General features: G+C 40.8%; 2 protein-coding genes across 8 annotated transcripts in view; one reads left to right on the top strand and one right to left on the bottom strand.

The window, feature by feature from the left end:
- The window catches only part of NDUFAF5 (NADH:ubiquinone oxidoreductase complex assembly factor 5), a 35,974-nt gene extending 32,922 nt beyond the window's left edge, over nucleotides 1–3,052 (top strand). For 3 of the 7 annotated variants that reach the window (XM_050745644.1, XM_050745648.1, XM_050745649.1), the window contains 3 exons: nucleotides 2,292–2,375; nucleotides 2,703–2,785; nucleotides 2,942–3,052. In XM_050745644.1, the coding sequence (XP_050601601.1) occupies nucleotides 2,292–2,375; nucleotides 2,703–2,785; nucleotides 2,942–3,034 (260 nt within the window). In that variant the 3' untranslated portion in view covers nucleotides 3,035–3,052. Of the gene's footprint in view, nucleotides 1–257; nucleotides 356–2,280; nucleotides 2,378–2,702; nucleotides 2,786–2,941 lie in introns of those variants that run through there. The other 4 variants (XR_007717165.1, XR_007717164.1, XR_007717163.1 and 1 more) reach the window with 4 other exon arrangements.
- ESF1 (ESF1 nucleolar pre-rRNA processing protein homolog) overlaps nucleotides 1–20,019 on the bottom strand; it is a 130,020-nt gene that overhangs the window by 101,762 nt on the left and 8,239 nt on the right. The window lies entirely within an intron of this gene.

A 20,019-nucleotide genomic window follows, 5' to 3' on the forward strand; every position in this document is an offset into this window, starting at 1 on the left:
AGTTGAGCAGCCTGATTTGTATGCTGAAATCTTAGCCATTCTCCCATGGAAAAAGTCAGAGGCAGAAGAGATGGGAAGAAGCATAGTCAGGGGGTGATGGAGGCAGGGAGACCATGGGAGACTTTCAGGTGTGCTCTTCTGCTGACTGGAAGATCATGTTACTTCCAAATTTGTTTCTGGTATTTTACATTTATGGTATACATTTTTTCTTAATGGTTGTGGTGTGTCTCATTGAAGCTGCTATTATTAATTCACAGAAGAAAAGTCCAGAATGTTGACCTAATTTTACAAAACAAGCTGCATATCAGCTGATGAATGCATGAGAAATTTTCAAGGCTTTCACAGTGGTCTTAAGGTAAGTTCAGTTATTTTTTTAAACAATACTCAGTATTGTTTTTAGTAAACCATAATAAATTAGGTTTATTTTTAATAAGCAGTTGAACTTCACCTTAAAAACACTGTGAGAGTCTTAAACAGTTAACCTGCTAGCCAGATTTTTCTGTTATCTCAAAGCCCAGGGTGAGTTGGAAGTCCCAAAGTTTCAGTTTTTCCCTGGGTGGTCTTCAGTAGAGGTCCCCCATGATGCATTAGGAGGTGTTATTCTTTTATAGATGGCAAAACTGGAATTCGATAGAGGTTGAATGACTTTGCCCCCGGTTATGTAAGAGTTAAAACTGGGAGTGTGATCCCAAAGTCCACTCTTTCCACCACCTCACACTGCTTCTGCAAGAAGGGAGGTTCAGTGTGGCAGTGTGAGTGGCTCGTGAGGGAAGGTTGGAGTGCTGCACAGTTACACCCTGTGCTCTGCAGTAGTGCTCTTGAATTTCTGTATGGCTGATGTAGGTCAGACCTTCAGAGAGTGTTATAACTACTAATCTTAATTAGTATATCCTAATACTGATTGTTTAGAAGGTATTTTAGAATTTATAGTGCATCACATGTTTATCTTTTCTACTGGTATTGTCCGTAACTAATGCATAATTAAGCCATAGCAGCAAGAAGTTGAGCAAAAATGAAAGCACCATACCTGAGCAACAGACTCTTCCAATGTGAGACCCAGTTTACCTCTGGTCACTTGATATGGTTAAAATTCTAGCACTAGAAGCCTTTAAGGAGCATCTAGTCTGATGGCTTTGAAGACCACAGATGATTGTCACGAGGTCATCCAGCTGCTTCACGACACCAAGAATATGGTCCACCTTTTTTTTTTACGATAATTAACCTACTAGTTTGTGTCTGTCGTTCTTCATGAATTGGGGCTATTGCACTTAGAGGATTTTAGTAGCAGGGATTCATTATTTTAGGAAATAGTAGAAATCGTTTGAGATTGAAGAGAAGAAAAAGGTTTAGGTGCAGCTAATTTGTTGATTGTTTTTAATAAGACTATTGAAAATGTGGTAGATTACTATTTTTAAACTGAAAGAATACTGATATTGGTAAGTTTATTCATTTCATGATTAGTGAAAGTAGAAAAACAAAACTAAGATAACATTTGATCATGTAGTAAAGTTTAATATAGAGAACACTTGAAGGATTTTTATTTCTGAAATTCTTTTAATTTTGTAGAATGGCTTAAAATGTGCTCAGAGTAAATTTAAGTATTTGTATAAAGAAAAATCAAATATACAACATTAATCTTAAATGAACAATAGAATAATGCTTAACCTAGTTTTTCACCATCAACTTGAAGGAAAGAAGTCTAAAAATTTTAAAACATTAAGAGAAGTGCCTCTAAAAGAATGCACATAATTATTTCCTAATGTGAGATTAGTAAAAATTAGTAAAATATTGTAAATCTGAGAACACATAGTAGCTTTGGTAACTATCTAATGAGTTTCAAAGCCATCTTCCAAGTTTCACAATCATACTTACATTATGGCTTAGGAGTGAGGCATTGTGGCACTGACCTGTCTTCCTCCAAAGAGCGGCTGAAAGGAGCATGAGATATGACATGCTTGGTAAAGTTCTCACCAACTACTGACAACTCACCTGGGGTGGCAGTCACCTGGGTTTTGCCCAGCGGGCTTACTTTACACCATTGCTGGCAAGTAAAGCATTGTGGGGCTGCCTCCTGAAATGTCACTTGCCTGTCTTAATATTCAAAAAGTTTCAAGTAGTTTCGCTTTGGAGTCACTAAGAAGCCTAGCTATAATCTGAAAGTGAAATGAGATTTAGGTTTACATGACCCTTAGAGAATGAGGACAGGTAGATGAGATGGGATTAAGTCTGTGGTGTTGAGCTGTTCAGGGCATTTGCTGTATTATCTCAAACTACCTGTAGTGTATTTTTAGGTATGGGTGAGAGTAACTGTTCTTGGAATAGAAAAGCCCTGCTGCATCGAGACACAATGCTGGCAGCTGCAGCTGTGTACAGAGGTAAGGGATGACCACTCTTTCACCTGCCTCACCATGGCACTTGTGCTGTATCATGTTGATTCCTTTCACATTGCCAATGTATTTTCCATTCCCATGAAGGCTCCCTCAGACTTCATGTCCTTCCTCTCAAAACACAGATCCTGTGGCTTTTTCCAGACAGCCTTTACGATTTCCTTACCCTCAGTATTAATAATTTTTCATGTAAGTTGTTCTCAGAATCTTACGAATATCCTATACCCATTTCTTTTTGAAGAACATGACCTTTATTGAGGAGAAATTTTTTCCTACTTGCATTTTTTCAGACTTTAACCATTATTGTCTTTTTAGAAATGTACAGAAATGAGGATGGTTCAGTACCTGCCACATATCAGATCTATTACATGATAGGATGGAAATATCATGAGTCACAGGTAACATTATTAAGGTGGATCACTTTTCTTAGTGGGTTCATGTTCAGATTATTGTTTACTAACTGGGGGGAAGGGGTAATATAAGACAGCATTAATGGCTTTAATTGGGACTGTGTATTATCTATTTCTGATGTCTTTAATCTTTATTATTTTCAGGCAAGACCAGCTGAAAGAGGTTCTGCAACTGTGTCATTTGGAGAACTAGGAAAAATAAACAACCTTATGCCACAGGGGAAAAAATCACAATAAATATTTATTCAATGTTAATGTTGTCCAGAATTTTCATCAGAAATGGATAGTTTTCACATCTAAAATTATTACATTTTGAAGCAAGAAGCACTCTAAGCTATTTACTAATAGACTTTTCATATATTTAGGAAAACCTGATATCACATCTATAGTAACCTTTTCAGTTTCATATTGTTTCTGTTTCCATAAGGATACTGCTGAGTGTCTTTGCAGATTGAGCCTAAAAGCAAAGAAAATATTTCCCTAAAATATTTGCAAATAATGTTCACATATGTAAATGCCTGGGAAAATATTACTCATGCTGACCTTTTGTACCTTTTTCTCCTGCTTTGATCTTTTGTTACTTCTGCGAAAGGACCACAGCCATGGAGATGAGAGGAGGAACAAGTTGGTCGGTTCTTTAGAGTTCTGGCTCATTTAGATTGAAAAACATAGACTTTTTATAATCACTATTGTAGGGTACTTAAGCCAAAGTTGTATTTGTCATACTGTTTTCTTTGCCTTGAAGAGGAACAGATGAATATGCACCTTCTCCAGAGTTATGTGGTTTTAGAATTTAGAAGAGCATGTATCTTTATTAAATCCCTCCTCAACTCTTTTTAAAGCATCTGAATTTAACCTTATTTCTTTTTTACCTCCATGGTGTGGGTGGGACCACCATGGTTTTACACCCCACCCTACCTTAGGGAAGAAGAAAACATTTTAAAGAATTACAGAAGCAGAATCACATGTAAAAGTCTCTGCACAGTCATCAGTTTATTGTTAGGCTTTCCTTTGTATTTTCTGGGCTTAAGCACTATTGTCTTAATCTAAGTTCACAGTCCTGTTGTTGTCGAGGAGGGTTCAAAATCATGTGGAGATAATCAAGCTCAGACAGCTTAAGATAGGTGGGAAGAATGTACAGGAATCAGGGAGAAGGCTGAGAAGCAAGCAGGAGTGAGCGCTAGGTGTGTTGTTTCCAATTAGCTGTTTGCTGTCTTTTCCATTTAACCTGGGTGCTGCCCCAGCCTCATCTTCAGCCTTCAGTGATCTATGATAGCATTTCCTTCTGTCTCCTCTCAGTCTCTCTCTCTTCTGCCTTCCTTCCCTCCTTTATGGTATTAGCAGCAAGCTCTCCATGTGTCGGGGCTGTGTCTTAGCCTGTACATAGCACATGGTGCTTTGTTCATAGTAGATATTCAGTTAAATTTTGAACTAATATTGTATGACAGACTTGCCCTTTGAAAGATTAAGTTATAGTTAAAAACCAAGATTTGTAGGAGAAAAAGAAATTATTCTCTTCAGTTGGAAAAATCATCGATATTTGAAACTGGGATACGCTTGGTAGCTTTTTTGTTTTATTTTAACACAAAGTAAACCTGTGAAGTAGAATTTGGTGTTTTGTTTTTTGTTTTTTGTTTTTTTTTAGCTTAATTTTCAGAATTTGAAGACAGAGAACAACAAAAAAAAACAAAACACTCTGTGCTAGCCAGGTGCAATGGTGCATGCCTGTAGTCCCAACTGCTTGGGAAACTGAGGCAGGAGGATCACTTGAGCCTAGGAGTTCAAGGCTGCAGTGAGCTATCTGTGCCATGGCACTCCAGCCTGTGCAAAAGAGGAGACCTCATCTTAAGAAAAATCCACCAAAAACCCTGTTTTAAAGTGCAAACTGATGATGGAGGAATGGGTAAATTCCGGGACTCTGTATTTCCAAAAGGACATGTGTTTATGTGCATTAATACTTGTTTTTGAAGAACACATCTCAAAGCGTTAAGTGGCTGTTGCTGAGGAGGGAGACTGAGGGACCGGGTGTGTCTGTGTCGTTCTGTTTGAATGTCTGTCGGGGGTATAGAAACTAGGAGGGAGACTTGTACATTTCACTTTTTAAACTTCCTGTAAATTTTGAATTTTCCAAGCAAGAATACTACTTTTGCTTATTTAATGTCAACGTGTTATATGTGGATGGTGGGGTGGAGCTAAGGATTACTCTACCCTGGCTATCCCATAAAAAACTTCATTTGTTTAAAAAAATTAAGGAAAGAAAACACAGCTAATTGAGGACCCTTATTGTTTAATGTGAGTGACTGTACTGAAAACATTTATTTTAGTGTGTATAACACTAGTGAAATTATTTTTTTAGTTGAAATCTGCTCAAAGTATGCTATTAAGCTTTTATTGTTCCGAGCCATCAGGAAACTGATTGTTCTGAATAACCACATTTTCCAAATGATTAAGAGCCCATCCTTTTAAGCAATGAAACTTAAAAAGTCTTTATTAAAAATTTTTCAAAAATATGTTACATTCTTAAATGGTATATGATAATCATTTCTTTTTTTTTTTTTTTTTTTTTTTTTGAGATGGAGTCTCACTCTGTTTCCAGACTGGAGTACAGTGGCACAATCTTGGCTCACTACAACCTCTATGTCTGCCGGGTTCAAGTGATTCTGCTGCCTCAGCTTCCCAAGTAGCTGGGATTACAGGTGCGCGCCACCACGCCAGCTAATTTTTGTATTTTTAGTAGAGACGGGGTTTCACCATGTTGGCCAGCATGGTCTCGATCTCTTGACCTTGTGATCCACCCACCTCGGCCTCCCAAAGTGCTGGGATTACGGGCGTGAGCCACCATGCCCGACCAATAATCATTTCTTGATAACCCCACAGTTATTATCATAAACTCAAATTGTACTGTATTGCTTGTTCCCAGACTAGCCCCAAGAATGCTGTGGTTGGTTTTGTGTATTTTCCAGCACTTTTCTTATTTGCTGTCAGTTGTCAATTTCAACACCTTGACCAAAATGAACTTTCTTGAGTCATTTCTTCTGTTTTACTATAAGATTAGAATTCATACTGAAAGATTTCTAGGACTTGTGTATTAAGGTAGGGAAGAGGAACTAGGTTCTGAGAGAAGGACTCCTTTGGAATAAAATGCATGAGCTTTATTGGTTCCTTTAACAGATCTTCATTGAGTTTCATGTGCCAGGCATCCAACTATTCTCTGCTTTTATAGTTGTCAGTCTGACAGGGCTCGAGTGTGTGCATACTGTGACACCTGTTGGCTGCCAGAGACTGGCTTATTTCCTGGTTTTTAGCAATATTCCAGGTTGTTGGCCTGGAGAATTCCAAAGGTGGCAGTAAATATGAAAACTTACATCTATAAAACAAAGAGTTTTTGCTTTACAGGAAGAATTTGTAGGATTTATTGAGATAAGCTACCTATATACATCAAGTATGTGATGTGATTGTAAGAAATTACGGAAGTAAGTCATGAAGTACCTGTGAGGGAAGTTTTATATATTTTTCAAACTCTTTTAGTACCATTTTCATCCACTAGGTGGAAACAATTACAGTACAGTATGACCCACATTAAAGACATGTACAGTTTTTTGGCCAGGCGCAGTGGCTCACGCCTGTGATCTCAGCACTTTGGAAAACTGAAGCGGGAGGATTGCTTGAGCCCAGGAGTTTGAGACCAGCTTGGGCAACGTGATGAAACCCTGTCTCTACAAATAAAAAAAAAAATTAGCCAGGCATGGTGGCACATGACTGTGGTCCCAGCTACTCAGAAGGCTGAGGTGGGAGTATTGCTTGAGCCCAGGAGGTCAAGGCTGCAACAAGCTGTCGCACCACTGCACTCTAGCCTGGGCAACAGCAAGACCCTCGTCTCAAAAAAAAAAAAAAAATGTACAATTTTTATATTGATTATGTATTCCTTAAGTAGGAATGGAATAAAAGTATTTTACCATGGATTGGCTTCTGTGAAGGAAAGAAGTGAATATTAGTAGATATTTGGCAAAAAGAAAGATAGTTAATGCAGTTATGATTATTCTGTTCCTTTGTAAGTTACCATTGGCCTCTCTTGCTTAAGAAATATTTTGAGCTTTTTGGGGGAGGGGTTGTGGTTAATGATGTGAAATTAATCTTCAGGAAATTTATCATGAGCAGACTTGCCTTTTCAGATATTGGTATATTTTAATTCTCTACCTGAATACATGACAGATACTTTACCATGCTGGTTTAAAAAGCATTAATCTGAAAATATTAGAAGGTAGAGTGAGCACAGGTAAGTTATTGTTAACAAATAAGGAAATAATGCTTTGCCATCTGTGGTGGTTTTAAAACCTATCCACAAATTTTTGACATGCTTCTCTTTAAGACAGGACACTTCAATCCCTCTAAGTACAGGCTGAGTTTAGTGATTCCCTTCCAACAAATGGATGGTATGTCGCTTCTGAGACTAGATAATAAAAGGCATTGCATCCTCCTTACTCTGCTGGATCATTCACTCTGGGGAAAGCCAGCAGCCGTATTGTAAGGCCACTCAACTCCATGGAGAAGACCTAGAAGTGAGAAGCAGAGGCCTCCAGCCAAAAGCCATGTGAAGGAGCCATCTGGAAGCAATTCTCCAGGCCCAGTCAAACTTAAGATGACTGTGGTCCCAGCCAATGCTTTGAGCACAACCTCATGAGAGGCCCTGAGCCAGAACCACCTAGCTAACCCACTCAAATATCTTACCTACAGAAACTGAGATGATCAATGTTTGTGGTTTAAGCAACTGTGTTTATGAGTAATGTGTTACACAGCAATAGATAACTGATACGCTATATACTCTCTTCAGGAGGTGTATTAGGGTGGGCAAGGTATTCTGGGTTGTTACTGTTAAGTATAAAACATGGGCCGCTTATTTACAATTAAGTAAAGTTAATGTAAACTATTACTTTTGTTCTCAGAGAACACCAGACCTGAAATGCTCTTGCCTGGAGATTTGATTCCATGATATATTGAACTAACTTCCCAAGTTAAGTTTAGTAGGCCTCAAATTTTATTTCCTGGGAATATTAGGATAAATTGTTTGGAAGCCTCGATGGGTTAATTTTCAAATGAAACCTGAGAATTTGGGAAGACCATGAGAATTCAGTGAGCTACACAACTGCACACAGATTCCTCAGCCAGTCCTCTTCTGCCCTAGCTGTTGAGTTGCAACAGCTCATTAGGATGGACTGTTGACACTGCATACTTGTTATCAGGCTCACAAATGAGTACAAGGATGTGGAAATAGCAAGGGCTCTCTAAAGCCAGACTTGATCCTGCATTGTTAGCCACTGCTAAAACCAGGCAAAAGTAAATTGCTTGCACTTTGAAAGTGGCCATTGTAACCCAGCCAGTGTCTAGACTCTTCATTCAGGAATCTCATGTGTGCAGCCAGGATGCCCGTTGCTAGTTCTGTGAGAACAGGTCTGGTGGTAGAATATCAGGAGCACTTACCAGGTGTACTATTAGGAGTGTTTGTGCTCATATTGTGAGTGGGAGATTGGGGAGAGAATTCCAAAGGAAGAATTGCCAGTCTTTGCCGTAAAAGACTATGAAAGTCGAAGAAAGGTCAGGGGCTGGGAGTCAGGTGGTCTGAGTTTAGTGCTGGCCCTGTTTGTTCCTAATGCTGGGGCAGACTCCGTCTCTCGGACCTCAACATCTTCAGCTGTAAAATTACAGGTTTGCTAATTGGTGAGTCTCAAAGGAGGATACAAGCCTGCCTTTCACGTTCCTGAAGGGCTTTTTCAAACAACACTTCCACCTTTCTCTCCGTAGTTGAGTCACAGCCACAGGGAGCTCATGTCAGAGGTGGGAAACAGTTGTGAGCCATTGGACAGGATGATCTCAGAGGAGCTTTTCAGCTTGACCCCAGAACCTGGGTCCCAAGGCAAAGTGGACAGGAAGCCCTCCCATCTTTACAGTTTCTCAGATTCTCTGTTGACCTTTGGGAACTTCTTTTCCCTTCAAAGTAAACTTTGACTTCACCTGAGGAAAAGACTTAAGCAGGAAGCACAGTATGGTTTACCTTGGGTCCCCTAATCTTTAAAAAGTGAGTGAGAATGCTGGGGTTTTTTTGCTTTTACTCCTGGGCTTAAGCAATTCTGCCTCAGCCTCCCAAGGAGCTAGGCTTACAGGCATGTGCCACGATGCCCAGCTCAATAATGCATTTTGTTGTTGTTTGAGATGGAGTCTGGCTCTCTCGCCCAGGCTGGAGTGCAGTGGTGCCATCTCGGCTCACTGCAACCTCCGCCTCCTGGGTTCAAGTGATTCTCCCGCCTCAGCCTCCCAAGTAGCTGGAATTACAGGCCTGCACCACCACACCCAGCTAATTTTTGTATTTTTAGTAGATACAGCGTTTCACCACGTTGGCCAGGCTGGTTTCGAATTCCTGACCTCAGGTGATCTGCAGGCCTCGGCCTCCCAAAGTGCTGGGATTACAGGCGTGAGCCACTGTGCCCCGCCAAAGAATGCATTTTCATTTTAAGTTTCTGGGTCACAAAGGAGGGCCCCAGACCCTTATATATCCAGCATGGATAGCCTTCTATATTTTCCATAGAAGATGACATTTTCTCACAGGCACCAAGCATTCAGCATTTGGGAAGTGTCCCTTCGTTTTGCACAAAGTTCCCAGTTACTTGTCTAGGTGACAAGTCCTGGCTGCAGAACAGGAAATGCTCAGGCTTCAGGTGGCAGCACTCTGGAGGACCAAGTAAAGAAACAGGTACGAAAGTACTGCAGTCTAACCAAGTCAGGTTGTCCGTGTAATTTCCTGAGGAGCCAACTGGACACTCATGGTTCTCCACAAAGGAAGCTTCTTTTAACCTGCACACAGTTGTTACGGATTGGTAAAGCCCTCTCGAAGGCTCCCTGTACTATGCTCTCACCAGGCAATGTGCTAAGCCTTAGATATCCATTCTCAATTCACATTGCATCCTCAGTTCCCTAAGAGATAGATATTAGTACTATTGTCCCCATTTGTCAGTTGAGGAAACACGCTTAGGTTGTGACTTCTCCAAGGTCACATAAGTGACAGAGCCAGTTTTGACTTCAGTCTTGTATATGAAGGAAACAGTACAATTAATTAATGTAGTATGCTGCCTTCTTTGGAAGTAGAAACCTGTGAGCTCCCAGCCTTTCTTCATATCCTCCGTTCCACCATACCCTTGTACCCTCCAGCCAGCATATTAGAACCAGTCCGGTGATTCCACCCACTGTCTCCAACACATGCTCAGCCCTTTTCTTGAATCCTTGTCCCCGCAGAACTGCCTGCACTCTAAACTCCTCTGGGTCCCTTCTACTGGAAGATCAGTCATCCTTCATATCCAGCTCAAGTTTATTTTTCCTTTTTTGTCCCAGGCCATCTTGAACTTTTGTTAGTTCCATTTCCTTTAGCACTTTGTACATTGTTTCCTGTTCATGAATTCTGCCTCTTCAGCTAACTGTTTAGCTTCCTCGAGCATTGACACTACAATAACCAGGGTTCCAACAGCCATAGGGAAAGCCCAGATAGAGTCACTATGACCCCTGTGAGCACGGCACAGCAGGAGACGGGAAGGACGGGCAATTAGCATCAGGCACATTCAGCTGCAGCTTCTAAGGATCAACCACTCAACTGAGATTCAAAGCTAGACTCCTATCTCAGGGATCTGGGTACCAAGGAAAAAGAGACATGCATGTGAATGATGGGGCAGAAATACAATTGCTGGGACTGGGAGACAGGGAAGGGCGTGGCTTTAGAGAGCAAGACTAGAACCATGATGTGAGGCCAAAGCAGGGCCTGCAGCACAGCTGACGGCATTATGTTATGGGGCAGGGTAGATTCCCATCCAGGCAAGATGTTCAGCTGTTGTTAGATATAGGGTGGCCCAGTGGAGTAGTGGCTAGGATTAGCATGAGTTCTGAAGTCACACCCTTCAATGGATCCCCTTTCTAGCAGTAACTAACATACCTTTGTTAAGTTACTCAGCTGCTGTGAGATGAGAGCCGTTCTTCAAAGCATCAGTATAACACTTAGAAGATAATAAGAATCACACTTCTTCAGCTTAGGAAGCCAAGCTCATTAGATGCCTTAAGTGCTTGGTACAATAACTCTTATATTTATAGGTGTTACAAAAGGAAGTAGAGGTGGAGAAGAGGAGATGGAGAGGAGAATTTCCAGAGGTAAATGTGGTTAGTGAAGCTGAGGTAAGCACGTGGATGTCTTTCCTGTAAGGCTTCTCGGAACCTTTAAAGTAATTCTGAATCTCCCAAAGCAGGGTAAACTTTAGGACATCGTCCAGACTTAATGGTCCAGTAACCCTTTGATCAAGGAGGATCATGCAAGACCTTTTTTTTTTTTTTTTTTTTTTGAGACATTCTCGCTCTGTCGCCCGGGCTGGAGTGCAGTGGTGTGATCTTGGCTCACTGCAAGCTCCACCTCCTGGGTTCAAGCCATTCTCCTGCCTCAGCCTCCCGAGTAGCTGGGACCACAGGCGCCCACCACCGCATCCCCCTCAATTTTTTGCATTTTTAGTAGAGGTGGGGTTTCACCGTGGTCTCGATCTCCTGACTGTCATGCGCGTCCGTGTGAAGAGCCCACCAAACAGGCTTTGTGCGAGCAATAAAGCTTTTTAATCACCTGGGGGCAGGCGGGCTGAGTCCGAAAAGAGAGTCAGTGAAGGGAGATAAGGGTGGGGCCATTTTATAGGATTTGAGTAGGTAAAGGAAAATTACAGTCAAAGGGGGGTTGTTCTCTGGTGGGCAGGAGTGGGGGTCACAAGGTGCTCAGTGGGAGAGCTCTTTGAGCCAGGAAAAGAACTTTCACAAGGTAATGTCATCACTTAAGGCAAGGACCGGCCATTTTCACTTCTTTTATGGTGGAATGTCATCGGTTAAGGCGGGACAGGGCATTTTCACTTCTTTTGTGATTCTTCAGTTACTTCAGGCCATCTGGGCGTATACGTTCAAGTCACAGGGGATGTTAGCTTGGGCTCAGAGGCCTGACACTGACCTCGTGATCCGCCCACCTCAGCCCCTCAGAGTGCTGGGATTACTCAGTCCCAGCACAATGCTAGGCATTGTACAGGCTTGTTAAATAATTTGAATAATTCTCGAAAAATCTACATTCAGTTATCAGAATCTGTTCACCTACAAAATTGTTTACAAACTTTCTCAAGGCAGTCAGTGCAATGGTTAAGTACTGGCTGTATGGTCTTGGACAAGTTACTTTACCTCAGCTTCCTCTTCTGTAACAGAGGGATGATGGGCCTGGCGTAGTGGCTCATGCTTGTAATCCCAGGAATCTGGAAGTCTGAGATGGTGGCACACACCTGTAATTGCAGCTACTCAGGAGGCTAAAGCAGGAGAATCTCTTGAACCCAGGAGGCGGAGGTTGCAGTGAGCTGAAATCACGCCACTGCACTCTAGCCTGGGCAACAGAGCGAGACTCTGTCTCAAAAAAAAAAAAAAAGGAGGGATGATGATACAGTATTCTCCCAGGAAGGCAGTTGTGAAGATCAAATGAGCTAATAATACATTCAGTTAGAACAGTGCCTGGCACATAATAAGCATGATATGTTACCTATTATTATTCTAGACAGAATGAATTTCAGGGAAGCTTTTAAGGATAAATTATTGACTGCTGTTGTAGTGCTAGCTTACCATTTGTTCTATATTCAGTTGCCTCTTGCTCACTTGGAAGACATTAATAAACAGGTACTGCTTAAAGTCACTGTCCCTTTTTAAAAAAGAATAAACCACTTGACTCAGACAGCTATTTTGCTTCTATGGCAAAATCTAAATAGAATTCAAATATAAGAAATTCATTTTAATGCTTTATTAGGTGAAGGTCGAACATATTTTCTTTTAGAGGCACTTCCTCTTTACCTGGAATTATTTTCTGATTAATGAAAATGCGAGTTAGGATAATTCATTTCACACCAGCACACACCTCAAAAAACAGGAAGTAAATGTTTCTGTATTGATACAGGTACAAATGCTGGATGAAATTAATTAGGTGGCCAAAAAACAGCTAAGAATTCAAATCTCGCAGCCTAAAAAATAATTTTATTCTTGCCATACATGAAAAGATTTAAAAAAATTTTTGGTATAGACAACTATAACAACACCTCTTAACACCTGAGAGGCTAGAGTGAATTATAAAACTTTTGAGCTGTAGGACATTAGAGCAATCTTTTTGTGCAAATAAGGAAATTGAGTCCCACAGAGAGGGACTGACTTGCTTGAGGTCATAGCTAGGAGTGGAGAGAGAGGACATAGGTGTTCCAGTGTCTTGCCCAGAAATCCATGGCAGGCTTGACAGTTACGCAACCCCAGCTCAGTCCCAGTCCCAGACAGTGCACCTGCCCTCCTCAGGAGGTGTAGAGAAAGGTGTGAACGTTCTCATGGTCCCTTGGGGAGCTCTGCATTCCAAGGACCTCCAGTGAGGAGTCCTTCACAAAATCCAGAGTCACTCCACATTGAATTTGTTTAGAGCAAATTTCTGTGTTGCGGGTTACAATAGACCTCAACATGGGCTGTGTGTTGAGAATAAAAACAAAAAATACTGTTCCCTGGGTCTCACTGCCAGGGATTCTGATTAAATTTGGCATTGGGAGTTTTAAGAGCTATAGTCCCTGCTCCAGAGCAAGAGTTTTCTGAGCAGAGAAAACTTCTCCATGAATCACAGACCCCTTTTTACCTCCCCACCACTCTGTTGCAGTCAGGAATTTTGAAGAAGTGCTGCTGCTGCTGTTGTGTTGGTTCTGGAAACACGTGTGTCATTGCACACTTCATGATGGACTTACATTAGAGAGGGAAGTTGTGTCAGACTGGGCTGGGAGTGAAGCAGGGTGGGTGTGGACAAGTTCTTCATTCAGTACTTACTGAGCACCTACTATACACAAAGCTCTGGACACCAAGAGATGAGAGGAACCTGATCACTGCCCTCCCAGAGCTCACGGCCCAGCCGACTAGAGACCACGGGGAGGCTGACATTGTGCCTTTTCTTGGGACCAAAAGTACTTCGATTGAGGCACCGATGTGGAAGGCACTGTGCAATGCTCATACCTGGATAAATAGAACAGGGTCCCTGCCTTCGTTACACTGGTATAAGGTGACATGGGCACTCAACCATAGTTCAAGGTAGAATATAAGAAGTGCCAGAAAAGATGTCTAACCATGAGCCTTACCAGTTCCAAGGAAAGTGAGTGCTGTTTGTGTGGTGGAGCGGGTGGTATCAGGAAAGCCTTCATCCATGTTTTCGTTCATTCCACCCAAACCACACCATGCCGGGAGCTGGGGTATAAGGAGAAGAAATCCCAGCCATTAGGAGGCCTCCAGCCAAGTGGAGGAAAACAACAATAAACAATACAGTATCTCTTCAATTCTAAGTGCCTTCGACTGCAAATTGCATCCTGATTTTGGAGATGTTAAAATTTGGAAAAAGATGTATTTTAGAATTAATGGAATAAAGGAGTAATAGATAACTCAGATGCTTACTGTTGACCAGGCACTGTCCTAAGTGCTTATATGTATCACTTTTTACTTATCTAATAAAAGGCAATTACATGCAGTGACAAGTGGCTTTTGGGAAACACAGTGAATAAATGAAGAAGTGAATGAATAAACACTAGAAGAATAAACCCTTAATAAACCCTTTGTCTTCCATCCTTAGACCATCTGGAGAAGGCAGTTCCTGGTCTAAGAATTTAGATCCTTACAAATGGTAATTTCCAAACTTTAGTGTTGTCAAGGAAACCACTAAGAGATAGATATAGATAGCTCGGTAATGATCCCATTCCTTATTTCTAACAAGTCCAAAGAAGCAGTGGGGTGCGTGTGTGTGTGTGTGTGTGTGTGTTCTGAGGGAGAAGGGAGATACAAAGAATTAAAAAACTATTACTCACAGGCAAGGCACAGTGGCTTACACCTGTAATCCCAGCACTTTGGGAGACCCAGGTAGGCAGATCACCTGAGGTCAGAACTTTGAGACCAGCCTGGCCAACATGGTGAAACACTGTCTCTACTAAAATACAAAAATTAGCCGGGTGTGGTGGCAGTCACCTGTAATCCCAGCTACTCGGGAGGCTGAGGTAGGAGAATTGTTTGAACCCAGGAGGCGGGGGAGGTGGAGGTTGCAGTGAGCAGAGATCATGCCACTGCACTCCAGCCTGGGTGACACAGCGAAAACAGTCCGGGTGCCGTGGCTCACACCTGTAATCCCAACACTTTGGGAGGCCAAAGCGGGCAGATGATGAGGTCAAGAGATCGAGACCATCCTGTCCAACACAGTGAAACCCCACCTCTACTAAAAATACAAAAATTAGCTGGGTGTGTTGGCTTACGCCTGTAGTCCCGACTACTCAGGAGGTGGAGGCAGGAGAATCGCTTGAACCCGGGAGGCAGAGGTGAGATCATGCCACTGCACTCCAGCCTGGTTACAAAGCAAGAATCTATCTCAAAAAAAAAAAAAAAAGAAAAAGAAAACGAAAAAGAAAACAACTATTACTCTTAAATCATTACACAGAGGGCTAACTTCATTTTAAAGGAGGTTGCCACTGCAAATAGTGAGTTCCTGAGGAAAACAGGATCCATTAATTGCATTTAAAGTTTGGTGAGAAGGTCTGCAAATAATTGGAATTCTTGTCAAGGGACCCAAAAATCCTACTTTAAAAACAGCTCTCTGGATGACTCTTATGTACACTAGATTTTAAGAATCATTAGTTTTGTCTCGGCCTCTGAAATAAGGAGGCATATTTGCCACACATACTAATGAGACCTAAATAGGGACTGGGGTTTGAGGATGCAAAACCTACTCAAACTGCTTTGTCTTTCTCCCATCCCTCCCTCACTGTACTTCCCAGCCAAGTAAATCACTAGCACCCAAGTTCTTATTCTGGGGTCGGCTTCTGGGAGAACTGGAACTAGTACAGGGAGTTTGACCTTATCCTGAAGGCAATGTACAATCACTGAAGACTTTTTGGCTTTTTGTTGTAGAGATGGGGCCTTTCTCTGTGGCCCAGGCTGGAGTGCAGGAGCACAATCATAGCTCACTGCAGCCTGGTACTCCTCAGCTCAAAAGGGATTCCCCTGCCTCGGCCTCCTGAGTGGCTGAGAGAGACTGCAGGTGCAAGTCACCCTACCTGGCTAATACTGAAGAGTTTTAATTGAGGGAGTGGCAAGCAATTTCTTTTTTAAAAAGATCTTTCTGGGCTGGGCACAGTGGCTCACACCTGTAATGTCAGCACTTTGGGAGGCCGAGGTGGGCAGATCACCTGAGGTCAGGAGTTCGAGACCAGCCTGGCCAACATGACAAAACCCTGTATTTACTAAAAATACAAAAATTAGCCAGGAGTGGTGGCAGGTGCCTGTAATCCCAGGCACTTGGGAGGCTGAGGTAGGAGAATCACTTGAACCCAGGAGGCAGAGTTTGCAGTGAGCCGAGATTATATCACTGTCCTCCAGCTTGGGAGACAGGGTGCGACTCCATCTCAAAAAAAAAAAAAAAAAAAAAAAAAAAAAAAAAAAAAAAATATATATATATATATATATATATATATATATATATATATATATATATATGATCTCTCTGATCTCTCTGGATACAGGATGGAGAATGGAATCAAGGAGATAGAACATTTAGAGTAACAAGAGCCCAGGGGGAGAGGTGGAGGCAGACTGTGCAGGAGTGAAGACTATGGATGAGGATTGAAAGGGAGGAGGGAAATCAATAGGACTTCATGATTGATTGATTGCTTGGAGGTGGGGGAAGGATGAGGAGTGCTGGATGAAACTGCCCTGGGAGAATGTACAGACTGAGGAGAAAACAGCACACAAGGAGGGTTCTTTCTTCCCATTTGAGCTGGCTCTTGAAAGATGGTGAAGACTTTTTAGAAAACGTTTTTTTCTTAGCTGGGCGCAGCAGCGTCCTCTTATAATCCCAGCTAATTGGGAGGCTGAGATGGGAGGATTATTTGAGCCCAAGAGTTTGAGGCTGCAATGGGATATGATCACACCACTGCACTCCAGCCTGGGTGACAGCAAGACTCTGCTTCTTTAAAAACAAAAGCAAACAGACAAACAAAGAAAACAGGTAGGTAGAAAACATCTTTTTCTAATTACCCCCACCATCATTATAAAAGTTATACATGTTCATTGTGAAAACTTTGGGAAATTTTTAAACCTGTAGTACCATCAATCACTGTTAAAATCTCAGTGTATCTCTCTCCAGATTTTACTAACAGCTAGCTACCTAGATAATAAAAATCAAAATCAAATCATCCTGTATACTGTATTGTGTCCTGCCTTCTTCACATAATACTATGCGGTAGGCATTTTTCTGTCTTTCTTTTTTAAAAAGTATGACTTTTAATGCTACGAATTTCATTGTGTGAATGTACCACACATTATTTGATGATCTCTATTTTTAGGACTATGTTTTTTCCAACCTTTTTTTCCATTATAGATAGCTACATGATGAGTAGAATAAATTACTAGGACTAGAATTGCTGAACTAAAGTACGTGAACATATTTAGGGCTCTTGATATATTTATTATCCCAGAATAATTATGCCTCTGTACATCTCGTACTAACTGGGTAGGTCAGCTCCAGGAGGGCAGGGGTTTGGGTCTGTATTGATATCCCCAGGACCTAGAAAGTTCCTGGACCCTAATAGATTTTCGATAACTACTGAATGCTCAAAAATTATGAATGAACAGAGAGCAAGTGAATGAATATCTCACCATACCCTCACTACACTGGTTATAATTATGTATTAGATCTTTAACATTATATTACTGTTTTCATTGCTAGGATTATTAAGTATCAGCTCACATGCTTTCCTGTGGAAGGACAGTGGCTAACTTTGGCATTTGATGAGAACCAAGTTCAAATACACTTATTAGCTGTGTGATTTTGAGTCTTGTTTCGCTACTCTTTTTTAAATGGACATGATGGTAGTATATCCCTTACAGAATCACTGTGGTGAAGAATGATATATGCGTAGACTACTCACAGTGTCTGTAAATAGTGGCACAAATAAATGTTGGGTATGTGTTAAATTGATTGTTTATATTGTCACATCCTTTGCCCATTTTTTTTTCTAGTTCATAGTTTAAGTATTACAGTCCTTAACTCACTGACACATTTATTACGACATTTACCCTCATTTCTGTCATTTTGTATATGGTGGTTTTCTTAATGTTCCAAAATTATATTTTATTTCTACCCTAATCTGTGCAGTTTTTCCTTTGTGGTGACTTTCATTGCTTTGGTGCTTAAAAATTATTTCCCCACACTAAGATCTTAAACATTATTTTTTTAGGTTGGTTTAAATTTTTTCTAGCCTTTTTTAAACAGTCCTGCACAAAATGGTTTAATCTATTGTTTATTTTTGTCTATGGTGGGGCATATATTAATTAGACTAGCCTAGATTAGGCAGCAGCTACAAATAAACTCTGAAATGGCGTCACACAACAAAAGTTGATTTCTCATCCAGGCCTAGTCTATGTAAGTTGGGGAGGGGATCACCATGTAGTGGCTGGGAGATCCACACGCCCTCCATCTGCTGCTAGCGCCCTCTCATCTGGTGGTTTCTAAGTTCTTAGCAGGAAAAAAGAAGGGTGGAGGAAGCACAGCAGCTTTCAATTGCTTTGGCTTTCTAGAAGTGACAAATTCCACTTGTACTCACAGTTCATTGATCAGAACTAGTGACCTGGGTCCAACATAGTCACCAGGAGGCTGGGGAATTTCGGGGAGCATGTGGAATGTTGATTAATGGGCGCCCACTGTCTCTGTAAGAGGGGGTGAGGGAATAATCTATTTTTTCCCAAAATTATCCCAGGATCCCTTTTCTTCTAAGTTAGAGATTGTTAAAAGTTACAGTGAAGTTTAAGGAATAAAATAGCATTCATATCCCCCCAAACCCTAACTTAACAACTGTCAAGATTTTGTTATATTTGTCACCATTTATTTTTTATCACAGCTTTGAGACGTTATTTGTATACCACAAAATTTGCCCTTTTACAGTGAACAATTCAGTGGTTTTTAGTATATTCACAGAGTTGTCCAACCATTACCAATATTTAATATTAAGACATTTTTCATCACCTCCACAAGAAACATCATGCCCATTAGCAGTCATTTTCCACTCTGCACCAACCCCTGGGCCCTGGCTAAGACTAATCGAAATACCTTCCGTCTCTGGGAATGTTCCTGTTCTGGATATTTCATATAAATGGAATCATACAATATGTGGCCTGGCTCCTTTCACCTAGCAAAATATTTTTAAGGTTCATCCATGTTGTTACATGCATCAATACTTCATTACTTTTTATTGCTGAATAATATTCCATTGTGTGTGTCCATCTGTTGATGGATATTTAGGTTGTTTCCACTTTTTGACTATTGTGGATAATGCGGCTATGAATATTTGTGTACCAGTTTTTACGTAAACATGTTTTCAGTTCTCTTAGGTGTATACTAAGCAGCAGAATTGCTGGCTTATATAGTAACTCTATGCTTAATTTTCTGAGAAACTGCCAGACTGCCTTCTGCATAATGCATTCTGCTGTTGTTCTATAGGTAACTATTAGGTCTAGTTGGTTTGTAGTGTTGTTCAGGTGTTCTAGTTCTTTATGATCTTCTGCCTAGTTAGCCTATCCATTATTAAACATGGGATATTAAACAAATGTTGAATTTTTTACTTCTTTAATTCTGTCAGTTTTTGCTTCATGATTTTGGAGTTCTATTATTATATGCATATATATTTATAATTGTTATATCTTCTAATGAATCTCCCGTTTTTCATTATAAAATGTCCCTTTTCCCTCTAATACCATTTTTTTTTTTTTGGTCTTCAAATTTATTTTGTTTAATACTAGCATAGCCACTTTTGCTCTTTTGGTCACAGTTTGCATGGTATACCTTCTTTCAATCTTTTACTTTAAACCTATTCATGTCTTTGAATCTAGAGTATGTTTCTTGTAGATGGCAGATGGTTAGATCATGCTTTCTAGAAAATTAATTCTGCCAATCCCAGCAGAGATAATCACTGTGATGAAACATCCATTTTCATGTGTGCCTTTGCAGAGTTTTCTAATATATTACATACGTAGGTACAACTCTTTCTTTTTTTTTACAAACTGTGACCAAATTTTATAAACTGTTTTGAGATATGTTTTTATGTTTTTTTCCACATCACAATAAAACATGGTATTTC

Source organism: Macaca thibetana, chromosome 10, assembly GCF_024542745.1.
Source record: "Macaca thibetana thibetana isolate TM-01 chromosome 10, ASM2454274v1, whole genome shotgun sequence".
NCBI classification, from domain to species: Eukaryota; Metazoa; Chordata; class Mammalia; order Primates; family Cercopithecidae; genus Macaca; species Macaca thibetana.